Source organism: Dermacentor silvarum, chromosome 7 (assembly GCF_013339745.2).
Source record: "Dermacentor silvarum isolate Dsil-2018 chromosome 7, BIME_Dsil_1.4, whole genome shotgun sequence".
Lineage (NCBI taxonomy): Eukaryota > Metazoa > Arthropoda > Arachnida > Ixodida > Ixodidae > Dermacentor > Dermacentor silvarum.
In genome coordinates this window covers 139,863,757-139,884,095 of record NC_051160.1, presented here as the reverse complement: position 1 = coordinate 139,884,095, position 20,339 = coordinate 139,863,757, and the positions used below count along the sequence as shown (strand labels likewise).

The 20,339-nt window shown below is 44.2% G+C and overlaps 1 protein-coding gene across 5 annotated transcripts in view; it reads right to left on the bottom strand.

Annotated features, from left to right (window-relative positions):
• LOC119458485 (cytosol aminopeptidase-like) overlaps positions 1 to 20,102 on the bottom strand; it is a 210,912-nt gene extending 190,810 nt beyond the window's left edge. Inside the window, exons 1-4 of one of the 5 annotated variants that reach the window (XM_049671262.1) lie at positions 19,794 to 20,102; positions 12,028 to 12,149; positions 3,893 to 3,947; positions 641 to 746 (exon numbers count right to left, since the gene is read on the bottom strand). In XM_049671262.1, coding sequence (XP_049527219.1) covers positions 641 to 746; positions 3,893 to 3,947; positions 12,028 to 12,149; positions 19,794 to 19,904 — 394 coding nt within the window. In that variant the 5' untranslated portion in view covers positions 19,905 to 20,102. The remainder of the gene's footprint in view (positions 1 to 640; positions 747 to 3,892; positions 3,948 to 12,027; positions 12,150 to 19,793) is intronic. The other 4 variants (XM_049671259.1, XM_049671258.1, XM_049671261.1 and 1 more) reach the window with 4 other exon arrangements.
• Between the last annotated feature and the right edge of the window lie 237 nt (positions 20,103 to 20,339).

The following is a 20,339-nucleotide window of genomic DNA, read 5'->3' as shown; positions in this document are numbered from 1 at the left end:
TTAATTCTACCCACCGGATAATTCGATGAATTTTGTTGGACCCATCAGGGTCAAATTAAGAGAAGTCGACTGTATTCGAATGCAAAAAATCGTACGCGCTCCAACTGTTCCTTGCTACGATGCTAAATGTCTTGTTGAGAATGATAAAAAAGAGAGAGAGAGAAAAAAATCAGTGGCGAAAACTCCACGACGACATAGTCAGCACGAGGGACCGTTGTGTCATTGCAGCGTGGCAACAAAATCGTCTGACTTGTCTGCCACCGACTCCACTCCTGTCGACATGGTTGTCGGTGCAACAGAACTGTCTCAGGATGTCAGTGTACCAAGCCTAGTGCGATTGGGCCTAAACTTATCTAAACTAGTCACGAAACTGGTCGTCATAGCTTTCTCATCTGCAGTGGCGCCTCTAGTGGCAGCTGCTATCACTATAGCAAACTTGGCCTGAACTTTCGTGACCGGTACAAAAGTTCTGAAGGACTCTGGTTTTACTGTAGTAGAGCTCAGTGAACCCTGGCATGTAGCTTTAGTGTTCACAGAAGTTAGGTTCTATGCAATGTCGACAACAGCTGGCACAGCACAGAACATACGGTATGGGGCATTAGTGTTTCACCAATACAGCAACATGTGCTTGCAGACTCACCAGCAACAGCATTACGAACGCTCTCCGCAGCTTCGTCACACTCCTCGAGCTCTCGGGCCTCAACTTGTCGAGGACCCAGGTGCACAACAGAGGCGATCGGGTACTTCTGCAAAATCAATTGCACATTGCAGTGAGCTAAGCAGCAAGTTTACCAAGTTCACATGCAATGTTCTTAGTGCAGGGTTTGTACACGTTTGACTCAAAATTCGAGGACGATTCATGGAGGGGGAAACAAACCTTATTTGTACAAACACATTGAAAAATAATGAAATCTCCTTTAGCTGCATTGCTGAGTTGGAGAAATGCTTCAAGCTGTTCAGGTTGTGTTTCTAAGTTGACTTTTAAATTGTAAGGATGTCAATAACCTTCTGGCACGATGGTTAGTAGTGTCTGACTATAGCCAACAACACTCATGTCAAACCATTAAGGGTGAAGAAAAAACTACCAGCTAGATCTAATTGATTTTTTGCACAAAATGGTATTTTCACACTGTAACTTCATTGTGAACGGTTTAGGAATTGGGCTTTATTATTTCAAAAGCTATGATGGTGTACTTTATAAAATACACTGGGCATTTATGGGAGAAAAACCCAATGTAGGTTCTCAAAGGTATGGTATACTTTCGAATTTTTTAAAACAAAAAGACTTGCATCGAATAATGACATGAAACTTTATACAAGCCCCCTTTGCCTTCTGATGGCAAAATTAGCACTTCAGTGCCAAATGTTCTTTGTTTGGAGGTGCTTTTACTATTCAAGTGTGTAACATATATGACTTCAGTAGGTACTATGGATGGGCTTTTGTGTTGGTTTGTCAGAATGCACGCGGTGCTAATATATTAAGTGATACAGATGAATATAATATTTTATGGTTGATGGAGGCGTACGAGAGTAAAGAATTTAACATTAAGTTCAATGGTGGTTGAAACATTTAAAGAGGTCCTGAACTACCCCTCTGGCTAGGTGAAAAAACACAGTCCGCAGATAACATATGCTGCTGTGAACATCTCAGCAAAATTTTGCAGTCATGCGCGGCACATGGGGCTTGCAAGCAGAGCGCGAAGTCACCTTTTTCTCAAACACTCTCTTTTCAATGGAAGCCTGCTCCTCACTCTTTGCTGGCTGCTTTATTTTGTAACATAGCAGCTTCCCATACGTGGATGCTATTGGCCAATAGCTGACATCAATCAAGAAGGGTGTTTAGATCAGCGCGCTTCTTCCTACTGTTCCTGTGTATATTTAACTGACACTCTTTAATAAGCAGGCTTAAGTAAGCAAAAATCTGCTTTCGAATTCCTATAAGAATTACGTACTTCCAGAAGAAGCCGACTATCGTCTGTTCACGTTTGGCTGCAGCCGCCCAAGTAGGAACTAAATTTCGGCCACTCTGCTTATCGGTGTCGTAGCCTGTCAGGTCTCACTAATTTATATTAGTTTTCAACACTCAACTAGCCTCGAACCATGCAAAACTGAAGGTCAGACCACACGCACACTTGCCAGTGCGCGCTCACTCTTGGCTGCTCCTGGTTAGATGCGTTGGCAGACTTCGCTTCATATTGAGCTACTGATAGTACTTCAAAATTTGCAAGTTGGATGTGGCTACTATCTGCTGGTCAAGCTGGTGCAGGACAAAGCTAGTTTGCACCTTGGAGCACGGACAGAATGGAGCGCTCGAGCGTGAGTGCGCAGTCAAGCCCTGTCGTTAGCCTGCTGGCTCTGTCCTGGCTCAGTTCCTGGCCGCGCTTTTGCGCAAGAAACCGTAATGACAGCTATCAGGCGCCGTTTTGTTCACTGACGACATTAAAGGGGGGTGATGACATATGCAATGTCACAACTCCCCACTCAGGGACAGGCAATTTGAATTGCACTACAGGTATGCGGAACCTGCAGATGCGATTTTCTCTTACACTAAGTCATTTCTTGGTCTGAAACAAGCACTGCAAAGTTTCTGGAGTGGTATTTTAACAGTCCATATTGACTGAATGTTGGCCTTTAGTGTCGCTTTAACAAAATGATGCACAAAGCAGTACTTGCTACGTTCAGCACTTCTCGAAGTTTGGTGATGAATAGATGAAAGACATCATGCAGCTGAGGAAAACTACAAGGTGGTGCTCTCTTGGCAAGACCTTTCTTAATAAAATGGCGTACTAAGAAAATCAGTACGCTTTTTCTTTCAAGGATTTACAAATGAAAATAGCGCTGTACTTTCAAAAGCACACTGGGTGCTAATGAGTTAATGCAAAATGGGTGAAGCTTACTTACTGCCAGGCATTTCTAGATCCTAGGGCTCAAAGATGGAGCCATGATGGGTGCACGGCTTGGTTGCTTTGTCTAGCTTCATGATGGCAACAATGATTTATACAAGCCTGTTGTTGCTGGCTGTGGACGTGCCACAGTGCAACCGCTCAGCGACACTCTCAAAAGAAATATCTGCGAATCTAGCTTCTATGCAGAGTTTCTCACTTGGAATGTTCAAAGGTCACCCCCCAAGCCAGTTATTAAGGAACTCAAGAAACAAATTCATTTTCATCGAGTTTTAAGTGCCCTTGAATCTCTTTTTCCCGAATTGAAGGGTTTTTAAGGATATCAAGGGGGTAGGAACTCTGTGAATGATACCAACAAACAGGATCGTTCTTAAAAGAACTACAAATGCAAAAATCAAGTCATCAAGTCAAGCTAATGTGACAGACAATACCTGTGCATAGCTTTCTGTGGCAATGAAGCCAAAGCTACAAAGGGGAAACTTCTGCAGACGTGTTATGGTAGCATGCAAGGTAGCACCAGTTATACAGTGATACAGAGATACTGAATTAGCATAACTTGCTACTTGCAATTAATTCAAATCTGACAAAACGTGGAACAGCAAGGCAAAAAAATCTAATGGAATATAAATTTAGCACTGAGTGGTGTGTTTTATGCCACGTTTACAGTTATAGTGATACAGAGATACTGAATTAGCATAACTTGCTACTTGCAATTAATTCAAATCTCACAAAACGTGGAACAGCAAGGCAAAAAAATCAAATGGAATATAAATTTAGCACTGAGTGGTGTGTTTTATGCCACGTTTTAATAACAATAAAGTTCTAGCTCCCCATCGATAAGCCAATGGATAATTTCCAATAAATAAAGCAAGGAATCATGAGGAAGAAATCTGAATAAATGTCAGCCTTGTTGTACCATATGACTCCAGTCAGCCAGAATTGAAGTGATAAAAGACTTCAATAAAAAAATATATATATACATTCCTAACCTCATCAATGCCATAGAAAATCCTTGTTTCGCCTTTCTTGAAAGAACCTTTTGTCCTGCAAAGCAAACAGTTGAGAGTTGAGAAGCTGCACAGCATACATGAAAATGCAAAACATTAACACAACTTATGAACATGATTTCTGGCTGGTTGACAAAGGTGGAAGAAAAAGTGCAACAAGAATGACACCACACATATGACGAGCATACAGGAAAGGTGTTACTAATGATCTGTACATCTCATTGTGTGGCTTGTGGCATTAGCATTGTCTGAACAAAAACATTTTGCACATTTCAAGTGAAGGTTTCGTTGCTACTTAAACCCCCCCATTACCTGTTCTTGCAAACAAACTGTAAAAATGGACAAAGTGCTTGAGAAAATGTCATAAAAACTGATGTCACCAGTTCTATACAGTACCAGGTAACTTGTCAACAAACCTAAATGTTCATAACCCGAGTGACCCAGTTAGTCTAGGGAAAACCTCAATACACACTAAAAACATATCACCTAGAATCGGGGCGACTCAATAACTGATACATATAGGTACCTCCTTTTTCTTCCATTGTTGTGCAGATTGTTTGCACGTCCAGTAATACCTCATGAGCTTCAAAGAATCATGCCATTAGGTTCTTGGACTTGGCCATGAGTTTTTTTTTTTTTCAAAACAAGTGTGTTGGATGTATGAACATAAAGTGAATAGGCCTCTCTCACCCTATTAGCCCGTGCATGCCAAACAAGTAAAAAAAGCAACCTTTGGGTCGCTCCTCAAAAATGGACTAAAGAAATTGTGTATGCACTTGATGCAAGATAGCTTCTGCTTGTAAATAGACCACCTACCTTGGCTACCCCAAGGAAGTGATTTAAGGTGTGGCTGAAGTGATACACGTAAGATTAAAAGAAAAAGAAGAACACAAAGCAAAGCAAATTTATTGCATAACTGGGAATAAATTGAAACCATAAGCACATGCAAGAACATCTCGCTCATTCCATACATTTTCAGAGTTTCACACAACCTGAAGAAGGCAGACATAAAGGTGGTCATGTTGGTGCCACGTAGGTTGTTATCACCTGTACAAGATGACATACCCAATTTTAAAGGCAGAATCCAGGTCTCCAACAGGTGATGAAAGGGGCTAATTGGTGGCTGTTCATACTTTCTTTTTGCACTACGTTCGAAATACAGGGGACAGGAAAACACCACTACATTGTACCACTGGTTTGCACACCATTTGTGCATCTGTGTTTTCCTGTCACTGTCTCTGTACATAGCGCAAGAAGGAAGTACGATCAAATTTCAAATTTCCTATAAAGCATTGCGTTTTTTCAATTGCAAAGAGCAAGTTGCGCATATGTTCCCTCTACCATGTGGCAACAGATATGTGGGGGTCAAACAGGGCAACGACCGGCTCCGTGAGCATAACAACAACATGCGTGGGGGGGGGGGGGGGCTGCGAATACATGTGGCAGTGGATTGCAAAAGTTGTGGTTGTAAACCACAGTTTTCAAGATGTGCCATTAGATTCCAAAACGCTGGCAAGTGAACCAGGGAGATAAATGAAGCGGCAGAAATGGCTAGCAGTGACCTCTCATGCCCAATTCTGCTATCCATTGCTTTGAAGAGCTAAGAATTGGGGTATCTCTGTGTAGCCGGTGCATATGATGACAGATGCACAGATTCTGGCATGTCACCCTTTAATTTTTTTTTCCCCACTTCAATATGTACTGCGGTTGTCACATTCCGTTTGTTTCGCTCTCTCTCAATTTACGATACAGGTTATACATATGGCTCCTGCATGTATAAATAGACTGTTCTCAATAATAAAGTTTTAGTTGAAACTTAACGCTTGTGCTTGATTTATCTCTCTTGTGTCTGTAGTTCTTGTGCTCTAAAAACATTTGGTCCTGAAACACAAACTAGATCAAGCTGTAGAGCCACGGTGAAGGATGTGCACACACGTCTTTTCGGCCAGCGAGGTCTAGTATATTTCTTTCAACAAAAAGAGAGGATCAAGCGGGTGCGTGGAGCGCATCGGAGGTGGAGAGAGTTTTAGAGAGAGGAAAGAAGAGGGAAACAGAGAGGAGACCAGTATGATGCACAGACATTGTGCGAAAGGAAAGCAATAAATAAACGATAAGAAAAGGAAGCGCGCACACTAAACGACGCTCAGCACCGTGGGTCAGATCATGTGTCTGTGCGCCTGGTCAGTGACACTCATGGAAATGGAAGTATGTCACGGCACGCCTGCAGCACATCCCATATAGTCAATTATGATTGCAGGGGTGGAGCGCCGTCGCCATGCCACTGCAAATCTCTCACATTGCTAGGCTTTCACAGTAAACAAGGATACTTTTGGGCATGGTGCAATCATGACGCTGACAAGCTTTTCAGAAGCACTCCCTTGGTCATTAAAATACTCTGACATATGCTATTACAGTAGAACCCCGCTGTTACATTCCCAGGTGCTGCGTTTTCCCGGCTGTTACGCCGTTTTTGGCCGGTCCCGGCACAGCTCCTATAGAACCCAATGCATTGGAAAACCCTGCTGTTACGTCGCAACTGTGGGACCGTTCCCGCATCATACGTTGCGAACTGCCACCCCACGCCAACCCGAGCGGCCATTTTGACTTTTCATGTCGCTTGGCTTGGTTCCTTGATGATGGCACTGGCCACCCAAAGTGCCGGGGGCGACACTTATGACGTATTTTCGGTTTCCGCCAACAAAAGTATGGCCCTTGAGATCCGTATTTGCTATCTAAAGATGGTGTCTATGACGCGTTGTGGCCCTAAAATTGGTTTTGGCTCATAGATGTTCCGTATAAAGTCCAAGGGCAATAACGCAGTCGCCGCGCGCCGTATGCTGTATGAGCGAGTGAAAGCGGGCGAGGGGAGCCGACGACCGCATCTAAATCTCGCGCGTGAGAGAAAGAAAAGCAGGGAGGAAACGCACCTTCTTCCGTTGCGCTCGAAGCACCGGCAAGGGAGTGAGGGGGGAGGGATAGCAGGCAGCGTTGTGCTCTGGCCTCAACTGCGTACTGCGCGGCGGAGCGCACGGTCGCACGGGCCTTATCTTGAAAGCGATCTGTGTTGGGGGCAGAATCTACGCAGTGTAGGTGCGTTGGCGGCTCGTAGATTTGTACGTGCTATGTGTTCTCGGCGCTCAGTTTGCGTTGAAGTGATAGACAAGAGCACGAAGGTCACTTCGCTTGCTTCTGCAGCGGCGCTTAAAGCGTTTGACAGTGCGCGTCTGCGCTCGTCGAGTGTGATGTGTTCATGTTTGCCTGTGAGCGCTGACACCATGCTTGTTAATATAGGTAATAAGCAAATGTTTACAAATTTATACCGACGATAAAACTACTACAGTGAAATCCCGTTATAACGAACCTCAGATTAACGATTTTTTCAGATTAACGAATATTTCGAAAATCCCCTTCCAAATGTCCATTGGTTCAATGTAAAAATATTTCACTACTACGAATTTCAGAATAACGAATGTTTCAGAATAACGTATCAAATTTTATCACCCTGGTACCTTAAGAGCACCTCAAAATAACGAATTTCTAGCGTAAAAATTACGTGCGGCGGTGTAAATGCCCAGCGCCATATGTGGCACTATCATCATCATCAGAGCTCCTGCTCATTTCTCCATGCGTTGCCCTATGCTAAACGCGCGCTAGCCTGGCTAGCCCTATCGCCATCGCGAGTACCTTGTTTTTCATGTTGTTTTTGCATGCTCGTTGAGCCAGGTTGAGCCTAACCTCGCCGCCTTTGTTCCGTCGACCGGCAACGTCGCACGATTGTCGTACGGCTTTCTCGTTTTAAAGGTTAGAGTGATTCGTTTCTGCGTTCGCGATGAGCTCCGGAAGCAGCGCGAAAAAGAAACGGAGGCAGTTTTCTTTGAAAGAAAAAGTGGATATTCTTTCTCAAGTGGACGCCGGTAAAAAATAAATCCACATTGCGAACGAGATGGGGGTTGCACCATCAACTGTTGCAACCATCCTGAAGGACCGACAAAAGATCCTCGAGCTGCACCGAGGGTCCCAACTCGCACCGTCAAGAAAACGGCTCCGACTTGGGAACTTCCAAGACGTGGATGCTGCAGTACTGACTTGGTTCAAGGACCAAGTCAGTACATAGTCAGCATAAGAATGTGGACAACTTCGAAGCGTTCGTCCTGCGGCAGTTGAGCGGCACCCGCCAGGCCAAGATCACCGACTTTTTCAAATAAACGTGCGCTCATTCCGGAATACTTCGCGTTTTGTTTCTTTTCACGCTCGTCATAGAATCAAGCGTTTGCGGATGTGTACACAGCAAAGGTAGGCGACTCCTTTTGTTGCATTTACGATTTTTAATGCGAATTTTCGATGTTTTCACTATAACGATATTTCAACATAACGAACTATTTTCCGCGGTCCCTTCAAATTCGTTGTATCGAGATTTCACTGTATTCTTAGTTTGTATAGCTGTCTACTAATTTACTATCGCAATCGATACTTCGGCTGTTGGGCGAAACTATGACTTTTTTTCACACATAGGAAAAATTGAGAAATGGGGAGTAGTGTTGAACTGCACACAATATTATTTTAATTCTTGTTTCCCGGTTCTTACGTTTTTTTATGGTCCCATAAAAAACGTATCAGCGGGGTTCTCCTGTATTAGTGAAACAGGACTTATGCATGTTGTGACTCTAGAGGTAAAGTACAAGGTAAGCCAACATGCAAGTGAACACCAGATTTGCATTTAAACACGGTAATTTACTTGTTTCTGCACTAAAACAAAATAGGTCCCATGAGAGGCATTCTTCTACAGGAGAATTATATAGAGCAAATAGTGCTGAGCACTATTTAAATGCGGTCACTAAATGCGTATGACCGCATTTTCCCAAGAAACACTGGTTCAACCCAGATTTAACGTTCCGTTTCATATTGGTGCAAGATGTACAAACATAGCACTTTGTTCAGTTGCACAGAGGCTGTGCCACTTAACAACAAAAATTATAATGTAGTGGGGATGAAGCAACACACGCAGCAGTGGGACACTGTCTTCGCTAGAGGTGCGAGCGCAGATCGCGAGCTGTTGACGCCGGCTGAGACTGTCTTCGTGCCCGTCGTGCAACCCTTCCACCTGACGTCCCACCTTAATAAACCCTCTTCCAAAGTGGTGGACCACTCCAATGGAGCAATGCACGTTCAGCGTTACGTGCATTGCTCCACTGGAGTGGTTGATCTCATTCCCCTCCGCTGTGGCAAGTGCTACATTGGGCAAACGGGGCGCTGCGTCAACGACCAAATGAGAGAGCACGCAAATATTTTAAAGGATACCACCGCACATTTGTCTGCGCATTGCAGGTCTTGTCCCGACTGTGAACCACTGTTTTTTAATGTCAGGATCCTAGGCAAAAGCCGGAACAAAACCGCTCGTGAACTGTTAGAGGCATACCACATCCAAATCAATGGTCTAGCCTGCGTTAGTCAAACAACTGTTACACTTTATGATTCGGAAATGAGATTGCAAAGCATATAATGTGACTACACTGCCTTCGGCTGACTGGCGCCCTTCGTGTGTTTTATGCGTTTGCGCATGCGTATGTTTGTGTACATATAGGATGCCCTGCTTCGGAATAAACAGTTGTGAGTGTAGCGCTCGTCTTTCCTCTCGCCTCTCACTGTTGTCTTACATTTCGAGTTTTGCACTACGAAGTATCATGTACTGAAAACTGACTGCCGCAGCTCCGGAGGCATGAGCTGCGTCGTCGTCGACCTGTGTAAGTCCTCGCTTGTCCCCTGCCAATGTTGTCAAAGTTTTTGTTGAAGGTGCTCAAACTCTTGTGCTCGTCGATACTGGTGCCACAACATCCGTAATTAGTCAAACTTTGCCGCTCTCTTCGTAAAGTGGCAACGCCACTTACAGCATTTTCCCTGAGTACTGCAAGTGCACAGCGAATCCATCTGATTGCAGCATGCACGGCTAAAGTCGTCATTGGCGACGCACTGTACAACATTGAGTTTATTGTGGTGACTTCGTGTTCACATGATATGATCCTTGGGTGGGATGTCTTGTCGCGCCATCACGCCATTATAGACTGCGCTCACGCTCAGGTGGAACTGTCTGTATTTGGCAATGTGCCTTCTGCCCGTATGCCCGTGCCTGGTGTTGACGAGCTTGTCGTGGCTGCCGACACTGACCTCCCCCTCTCAGTGCCGTCATTGTTCCTGTTTATTGTGCTGCCCTTACTGAAACTACAGTTCTGTTCACGCCGTCTGGACGTCTCCGAATTCAGCCCAGTTTCGGAAATGGCTCAATATGCTGAAGAGTGCCGTCAGCTAGCCCGCTCATTTACTTCGGACAACCAAGCCCTCCAGAAAGATCGCCATGACCGCAATCTGACTGAACAAGCTTTCACCAACGACTCCCTCATATGGCTCTGCATACCATTTCATTCCCCTGGCCTGACTCCCAAGTTTGCCCCCAAGTACCAAGGCCCTTATCGCGTCATCGAATGCCTATCTTCCGTCGCCTATGTTATTGAGCCGGTCAACCAAACCTCCGACAAGCGTCGTCTTGGCCGCCAGGTGGTCCACGTGAGCCGGCTCAAGCCATATCATGACCCCCTTATTCTCACATCGCCAGGATGGCTTCCCTTCGCCGCCGGGGTACTGTAGTGGGGATGAAGCAATGCACGCAGCAGTGGGACACTGTCTTGCTAGAGGTGCGAGCGCAGATCACGAGCTGTTGACGCCGGCTGAGACTGTCTTTGTGCCCGCCGTGCAACCCTTCCGCCTGATGTCCAAAGTTAATAAACCCCCTTTCAATAACAAGATAACAAATTTAAACACGAACACATTGTGTTACCAAAGAAATTTTTGTTTATGTATAAAATGTGCACCTGACCGGAACTGAAGCACGTATATTTATGTGAAGCGTACACAATTTACCAACGTTTCCCAGGAGAATGTTTTTCAGGAACTTTCTGCATCTATTTAAAGGCATACGATTCCATCTTCAAAGAGTCAAAGAGATGCTTCAGACAAATGTTATGTTAGTTTGAGCCTTGTGAAGGATTCCTTTCATTATCCATGTCGCAATTACTCGACAGGAAAAGACTGGTTGTGAGCTGGCAAAGTGACGGAGAAAGTTTACCCTACGGAATTTCAATACCTGACTGCAGCTTCATGATGCCACAAATATTTAAAATATTTTCGTATGTCACAGCCATTACTGTTGAGAAAAAGTTCTCAAAACTCAATAGGTCCACGATTTCTTTAAAATACACACTAATGTTTTTGTTTTTTTTATCGATAAGCTAGTGCTAACTAGGCCTAAGGAAATGCTGTCCAAGTGTCATGACATCAAAAGGAGTGATAACTCTATCCTGTCTTATCACCTTTGCGCATTTCCTGGCTTATCCAGACTCCACACTTTCTAGTATTCCAGAAGTGCAATTCGCCAACCATGCTTAGCTTGACATTTCTCGTCAGTGGTGCCCCTTTGAGGCATAAAAAGTCATGCTTGCATATGTAAATGTGAGACATGACCTCTATGTTGGTACTACAACCTCAAAACATGTTCCAGATGATTGTGAGTCCCTTTAAAGGTACACTAAAGGGAAAAGTAAGTTGAGCTGTATCTGTAAATTACACATCCACGATAAAGGAAAGCCACTCTTATCGTGACATGAGGCTTCGCAATTCAGAAAAGATACATGAACAAAAGGTGAGAGGCAACGCCACCTTTAAATTCCCCCACCAGCTTCCCATGATGTCAAGGATTGACTGCTTGGGCCTAGTTATTTGTTACCAGTAAAAATGGACTACACTGTATTTTAAAGGATCCAAAGACTGAAATAAGAGAGTATTGTAACATTTACTGCCCCAAACCGGCTCGAATATGAGGGAATACTTTAAAATGCCTGACATCACACGGACGTACTAGTGCTGACAATATGGCACCAAATTTAAAGAAACTAAATTTGTATTTCATTTTCTTTTAGAGTAATCAACTTTTTTACTCTGCAATTGACAGAAAACAGAATTATAATGCATGCCTAATCAGACTAAACAGATGTAGTGTTCTTTTTTAGTGCCCATTTAACAGGTTAAAGCCAGTCAATGTGAAGATCGTGCACACGTGCAAAACTCACAGTTCCAGGAGGTCGGTCAACTTGGTGCTGGCAGCGAACTGCTTGGCGCTAGGAGTGAGCACAAAGTCCCCATCCTTGTCCTTCTCCTTGTCCTGGTACACACCCAGAAGGACTGCTTGCCTCTGCAAGGACACGGGAATGGTGGCAGTGTTAAATATGGGGACATGGCAATGCGGATCATTATGAGCACTGCGGAATCAGACTGCAGTTTAGCAGATTTTTTTTACCATATTTCCAGACGATATATTTTTAAAAATAAAGTACAAACAAAAAAGGCAGGTTAGACAAACATTTTGCTATCAGGCTCGGTTATACTGCAATGCAGCCTGCAATGTCATTAACCCGCAACTCTCCAACTCGTGTAAATGAAATAATCATGTGAAATCAAGGCAAGCCATGCTTCAAGTCCACTGCTGGATGAAGGAATACTCTGCAATCTCTAGCTACCCCTTTGCTGCATCAGCCTTTCTATTTAATGCCAGCACATATATCTAAATCTTATCACACCACCTGATCGATCCATCTCCGACTCCATTTTCCTATTCTTGGCGCTCATTCTGTTACTATCAACGGCCCCTGGTTATCTGCTTCATGTGTAGCCGACCTGCCCAACTAATTTCTTCCTCTAGCTCAAATAAAATCTTGCCTACGCACATTTGCTCTGCCATATATACTGCCACATTCCTGTTTCTTAGTACTACGCTTCTTACTAATACCCTTTTAGCATCTTACACAATGACCATTGCACATTAGTACTAAACACTCAAATCAATTTAGTCTTGTATATACTAGAGGTTGTACAAGCACTAATTTAGCCTGAACGAGGCAACCATGTCAAACTTGATGCCAGCATAAAGCTCACAAATGAGTGAAGTCAAAGGAAAGAATAAACGAATCCAAAGCCCACAGCCAAGCCTTGCAGACCCAGTCCCCACCTTACCTGCATCGTGATAGCTTCGAAAATGGGATGCACGGGGCCTCTCGGTGGCCGTTTTACCCGCACAAACCAAAAGAAACTGCACAAGCCATGACAGGAAATGGGAGAGGAGCCTAGTGACCTCGATCAGACTAGCAGCTGCAACCGTGTTCTCCTCCCCCCCCCTTCCCCTCACTCTAATTCTGTACTTAGAGATGCTACACCCCCAAACCACAGGTGGCTGCAGTCCCACCAAAACTGTGCACACACGACCAAGCTGAATAACACTAGACAGCCGCTTTTGTTTTTCTTGTACGCAGGTTATGCCAGTGTTAAAGTGCCTGAATTAGGCTCTTCATTCAACTTCATTGCTTCATTGTGTACCGTCTCTCCAGTCCTTAAACAAACGTCAAGCTGTCAGGAGCCAGCGGTCAGCGTACTACACATTCATTCGGGAAGCAAAAAGAATGCCCGTACGCACGTTTCCTCTGGCCAGTCAAGATCGTAGCAAAAGCAAGAACAATGGCTGCGTGGGAAGAAACAAAGAGCATTCTCGGCTAAAAATGACAGGCAGCTATCGCAGAGAAATACAGACAATAACGAAATATTACACTGCTAAGGCCTCCCATGGCTGTACAAGTTTATTTGTAACGTAGGTACACGTGTAGACACAATAAAAATGCCAGTCGAAAAAACACAGTTAAACTAATAGTCTCACTGACTATAGGATACATTACCAGATGAAAAAAGGAAAAGGCCGAAGCCAAAAGAACACTGCCTAAGAAGATAATTCAGGATAACCTAATAGAAAGCTGATTGCCAGAGAAGGGGATTTGCCTAACTGGTGTGATTTCATGTAATCTACAAGAGATGTGGTAGTGATGAGCTCTGGATAAATTTTGACAAGTTAGTGTTAGCAAACATCAAAATCTTTACACAAACAGTTTTGCATTCTGTGCCCATCAAAATGTAGCTGTAACAACCAGGAGTCAAACCCACAATCTCCTGTTCAGCAGTAAAACACCACAGTTACAGAGCCACTGTGATGGATTGTGAAAGAGATATGAAGCGTTAAATGTCATTGTGCAAAGTGGATTCTGCCTCAACAGCCATGCAACAGCCATGCAATGTGGCATCTTGTTGCCCATCACCACGCAAACAGCTGGGCTTCTGCAGCACATCCAACTTGGAAATTTACTTCAATTTGAGGACTTAACACTGCTGAAGGTTAAATTCAGAGGGCGAAGCCAGCGTCAATTAACGTGCTTGAAGTTTCATAACTTTCAGAATGCCAAAATTCTGTTCCCAAAGTGACTAGGAAGACGCATGCTTTGCAGTTAGCAGCTGAGCAGACAGATATGCCATCGATATGTGAACATTTTGAAGTGCCTGAAGTGATGGCAATACAGCCAAAGGCTTTTCAACTACTAGTGGTAAATTGTGCACCGCATGAGTTAACTTCAAGAATAGACATGCCATGCAGAACTCTATGTGATCCATTAAATACATAAACAAACAATATTAAAACATATATACATCGAAGTAACACATTATGGGCTTTACTTAACGCTAGTTATTGAATGGTTTAAAAGCCTATGATTTCTCACTCAGAAGACTAACACTGAACTGAGCCTTCCAATTGAACACCTTGCACAAATGTGCTATGAAGTGGGTTATGCAGTGCAGGGCTTCTCGACTTTCCTTTCCATCTTGAAGTGCGCTGGTTTTTGTGACCCAAATAATTCTTGCACAAAGATTTCAAGGAATTGGAGGCCTGCTAGCATAATCAAGGAGTTTTAAGGGCCCTTGTAAGGGAGGTATGTTCATTGTAGTACAAAGTGCACTCGTTTTAAAGTAATAATTCAACTGGAGTAGCAGCATCCATTATGTGCTGAGTAAACAACACAGCGAGATGTATACAAAACTTAAAACCTTGTAAACCTTTAACCTACAACTTTAACAGGCTTAGGACTTCCTTGAGGTAGTCAGTGCAAAAAGCTACACAAGCAAAAAAAAAACGAACAGACACAATGTCTGTCCTTTCTTTCTGTTGTGCAGCAGCTTACACTGCTTGCTTCAAGAATGTAATGCCAACTTGCCAAACATACTTGCCACCGATGAACACTTCTGTCTTGCAACTACAGTATAGACCACTTATAACGTAACCGCTTATAGTGCAGGACCGGATATAATACGGTCTTTTCAGACTCCCGTTAATTTTCCCATAGCACTCTATGTATACGCGCATCGCTTATAGTGCGAAATACCGGTTACAGTGCAGCTGCCTGGAAGTTTGGCAGTCAACCTAGACGGCAAACGCTCCTCTCAAGCCACAAATGCCGTATTTACTCGAATCGAACGCGCACTTTTTTTCCTTAAGACAGGTCCAAAAATTGCGTGCACGTTAGAATCGAGTGCGACCCTAAATCTGTGTTACCATATAGCCCTCGGCATTTCAATATGTCCGCCTCGCACGCGCATCGAGCCTAGCTACTCTTGAGCCTAGCTACCGTAGCTTCCTCCATGTGCTGCAGTACACGTGCTTAGGCAATTGTCTACCGTCTGTCTTCACATTCTCTGCATCTGCTCTATAAGCATGAAGTACTGAGTTCATCATTATGCCGCATTTAAAAGGAAAGTGATCATGTTTGCGGAGATGGACGGAAATCGGGCTGCATCACAGGCGTTCAGAGAATCCCCCCAGTGTGGGGTAGCCAACCGGGCTCAGTCCTGGTTAACCTCCCTGCCTTTCATTAAATCATTTTCTCTCTCTCTCTCTCTAAACTTCCGTTCAGGACTGGCGCAAACAGAGGGAGAGGATTTTCGCCAGCAAAGCAATACGGAACGGTTTCAGTGGACCGAAGCAGGACGTAATCTGCGACAATCCACTTCAACTATACGATCGCCTTGGCCCTATCTTGAAAGCAATCTGCGACGGGGAAAGTCTGCCGCACGCCGTGTTTTGGCAGCTTCTAGGTCGCGTTGAAGTGAGAGGCATGATAGCACGAAGGTCAATTCGTTCGCCGGCTTCGTCACTCGAGCGTTTTGACAGTTTGTTTCCGCGGTCAACGAGCGAGATGTGTTCATGTTTGCTTGTGCGCACGTGACACCGTGTTAGTTAATTTATTTAGTAAGCAAATACAGAACCTAGAGCATAGTGACAACGACGGCAGAAATGCACCTGGAGTGTCCATTACCGCAATAAAATTATTGTTTTGGTTATAGTGCGGATATTCGCGACTCCGGCGACTTACGTTATAAGCGGTCAACACTGTATGCTGTTGCAGCTAAACAGGAAGTGCCTGCTAATTTTCAGCGTATTCTGACAATGTTCTTCTCACCACATGTTCCAACACAGTTGAGACTTTAACCATGTGCAATTGTTCCTCCAATGCTCAAATGTTCCTCTGCTACAGTATCCAAATAAATAAAAGCTTGCCCAAAATTTCTCGTGTATAAACATGTGTTCAGCATCACTTGGCATTGTGATCACTGATCTTGAATAAAAAAATGGATGCTGCTAAATGTCATTCTGCAGTGATTATCATTCCAAGGTATGTATTGCCACATGTTATACTAATGCATATTCCAATTCCCTTATTCCCCTGAACTAAAGGCAACTGCTGTCTTGCAAAAAAATATCCAAGGACTGATCGCGATCCCTAATCGCACTAACTCACAGCTAGTAACAGCTCTCCCACTGAAACCGCAGAAGGAATTTGTAAGGGTGCAGGAATATTCAAAATTTTGAGTTCGAATTGAATAGCTTTTGCTGTACAATAGCACCAAGTTGGGCAAAGACAACACAAGGGCGCAGACTAACAAGTTGTTAGCCTGCACCTTTGTGTTGTCTTTCCTTGTCCTGTTGTTGAGCGTTCTTCCAAATAAGTAACTTTAATATATGTTTTGTATTTGAGTCGAGAATTCACCATTCAAAACTGACCAATATATTCGTTTTTGTTAAATTATGAAGGATACCAACATTTACCGGAACTTCAGGGGAGAAAGCCCAATGCAAGTGGTCAGTGTTCCAAATGATTCTGTTGCAGGAGATTGTTGAAGTTGTGCACAAGCACAAGTTCCTGATCAAACTCATGGGGCAAATAATTTCTGCACAATAATTTCTAGCAGTTCGATAGGAATGCTTAGCTTTTTAAGCAGCCTGGGTAATCTGTTGTCTCTATTAAGGCAAAATAAGATATTTTTTTCTAGACTTGCCATGTTTGCCTCCTCTTAAAACAATGCGCAGTGCTGTAGTATTATGGTTAGCTCCTTCAACAAACACAGCACTCGATGTCCATTTGTCGACATGCTCCTTCATTGTTTCATTACCATCATTGGCACACCTGATTACTTAAGATGCTGTTTATAATATGCAAGCGTTTCAGTAAACAGGATGGCCAGCTCTTTATGGCATTATATGTAAGTATCAAATAATATAAGTAAGCCTTTATGTCAGCAAATGGAATCCACACATGGTTTATCTCTCACTTTGTTTAGGAATGTGAAAGTATTTGATGTTTTTAATTGCTTTTTCATATTCGGTTACAAAATTTCCCTATTTGAACACCCCATAAATTTGCAATGCAATATTTAAACTAGCACTTACCAAAACCGTCATACGTAACACCAGCTCAAGATTGCTTCAGACAACTTCTGACAGAGAACAATTGATGCATGAATGAATGCTCTAGCCCCTCTTGGGCGCTACTCTGTGCCTTAGGCACAGATATGAATCTAACATTACTTATTAACACAGATATGAAAAATTTCTTGCTTCTCTTCCTGCAAAAGTTGTTTTTTTTTTCCAATTCTACACAACGTTCTTGACAAGAATTATTGTTTTGTACAATACTAAGCAAACTGAAATACAGAGTCAAAACAGGCAGAACAAATAAACATTGGACAAATCTGCGTGATGCTCTACCTTGGGCTATGTAAATCGTGATACAAAGCTTTTCTCTAAGTTCTGGCAGCATCTTGCTGGCAACCATGATAGAACCAATTGACTTGAACTACGCCATGTGATAACCAAAAAATGCCTCATCCACACCTGGTTTCTCGTACATAATCATTGGTGAAGGAGGCTCTTGAAATCTGTTGTGGGAGCCAGGATTTGTTCTACTGGACACAAACAAGGTTTAGCAAGCAGATCCTGAAGAAACCCATGCCTCACATCAGCAGCCACATAAAGCACAACGTCAATAAATGACCACGAAACATCTCACTTACAAAGTAAGTCTGTAAGTATAGTTGTCTGGCATCAAGCTGTAAAGCACTAGGGCTAAGGCCATGGCAGGTCAGTGTTATATAGTCGCATATTGATGCGAGCAGCGATGCTGTAACCTTGGCAGACCTTTTTAGTTTTCGTTTTTGATCATATTAGCACAAGAAGATTTTCCAGTCAAGCTATCAGTCTGTTATGCAGCTTCGAAGTACACTGTGGAGTCGTCCGAGCTGGCCTTATCTCGAACGTATCAATGGGCAATGCCCCTTTTATGACCGGCCCTTCCAGAGGAGCAGAGATTTTTGGCATGAGATAAAGGGACCCCGTGCTTTCGAGGTGGTGCGCTCTCTTAGCCCCATCGCAGTTATACACAGTGTGCTTGCCAAAGGAAGACGCTCTCTGGTTATATTGAGTGAAGCCTCAGTGAGCCTATTTCCTTGTTTTCTGCAGCATGCCAACAGATGCCAACAATTCATGGATGCACTTGCTTTCGATATGGGCTAAGAAGGTAGCTACTTAAACTGGCACAGTGCTGTTGATTTTATGTGGCTGTCCCCACCTATGAGACGAGGTAACGCCAAGATCCAGCTGTGCAACCAGCCAGTGCTTAGGACTGGACAAGAGCCTTGGATTTTGCCCATCGAAGCAACGAATATGCTTATAGGAAGCTTGCCTGTTATGTGAGTGCCCCGCTATGTCCGATAATGCTTTGTACAGCCCGAGTTTACCGCGAGAGCAATTTTTTATAAACTGCGAAGGCTTACTCATCTGCGCGAGATGAACACCTCAACCCTGCGTTCACCGAACAGCCACACTCAGTAAATGAGTAACGCCGTGTGCACACGTGACCCGCGGATATACGGCCCACTTGCATTGCTTTGCACCGCAATCCTCCACGCTTCGACGACGCCTCAGGACACGCAGCTCCGAATGTCCATTCTTTATTGTATTTTTCGTCTCCTCCCGCCGGATGCGTGACCCCGCAACATTTTGCTTATCGCTGTAAACGTCACAATGGAAATGACCCTTTTTTCTTGTTATTCTGGAAGGGCTACGTGCATACGACGATATGTGCATCTTGCTGGATAGCGAGTGCACTGCAAGGACAAAAGAGAGTCTGGAGCCTTCGGTTACGTGAGAATCGCGAAGAAAAGCGGCATCTTCGCTGCGTTTCGGGACGGTGCACGACCGCGACTACGCACGGCAGCTTCCTAGCCGGGAATGTGGAACCTCTACGAGCCACACAGCAACTACCAGCAATCGGAGACGACTCGGAATTAAACTTAATGCTGCGCTAGGCTTATTTTAATAGACCTTTGCACGATGACCTGCGGCCTAACACCCATACAAAGCGTGAATTTATGCACAATCCAACGAGCGGCGATCGGTTGACCTCTAGCACGCAATATCACCGCGGGTCAAAGGGCTGCCCTATGCTGTGTGGCTTTGAACACCTGCTTGCAAATTTTTTTCACTTTTCGTGTAGCGAATGCATGTCTCGCGTAATGCAGGGAAAGCGACAATGCTATGTTCCGCGATTCCCACATGTGACGGCATGGCTTCGCTTGCGAAGCGCCGGAAAGACGATCAACCAACTTTTGCAAGAATTTGCAGAATTCCCACCTTAGCGGCCATGGCCAGACTTCTTCGATGTGCAGACACGACCGACGAGAGGACGTTGTGTGAGTTCGACTTCGAACAAGCTACAGAGAAGGAACGTAGAAGCAGGAGCATTTATCAGCGACTACACTGTATCTCTCACACCGATGTGCTGACAAATAACAATGCGTGCACGGTGGCCTGCCGTTCGTCTAGATAGGGAATCGGTTGTGCCGGGCTCTCCGTACCGATCGTGAGAAAAACACACACATGCAAACGCAGAGCAGCGGCACACATGCGATCACACCAATCACACCACACCCGGCAAACGCACCGGCAAGCCGGAACCGGAATGTACGGCTGCATGGCTGCTAGTACGGCCGTTCTTTGGATTTTTCTACTTTCGGTTTTTGTTTCACTTCTGTACATTAGCTAAACGCTCAGGTTACAGATTGTGTGGAGCTGGTTTGCAGCTTGAACGAGCGAAAAACTGTATCTGTATTTCTGGAGCGGTTGCACTCCAACCAGTATTGTACCAAAACAAAAGTCAATTTGAACGGCACCATTTGT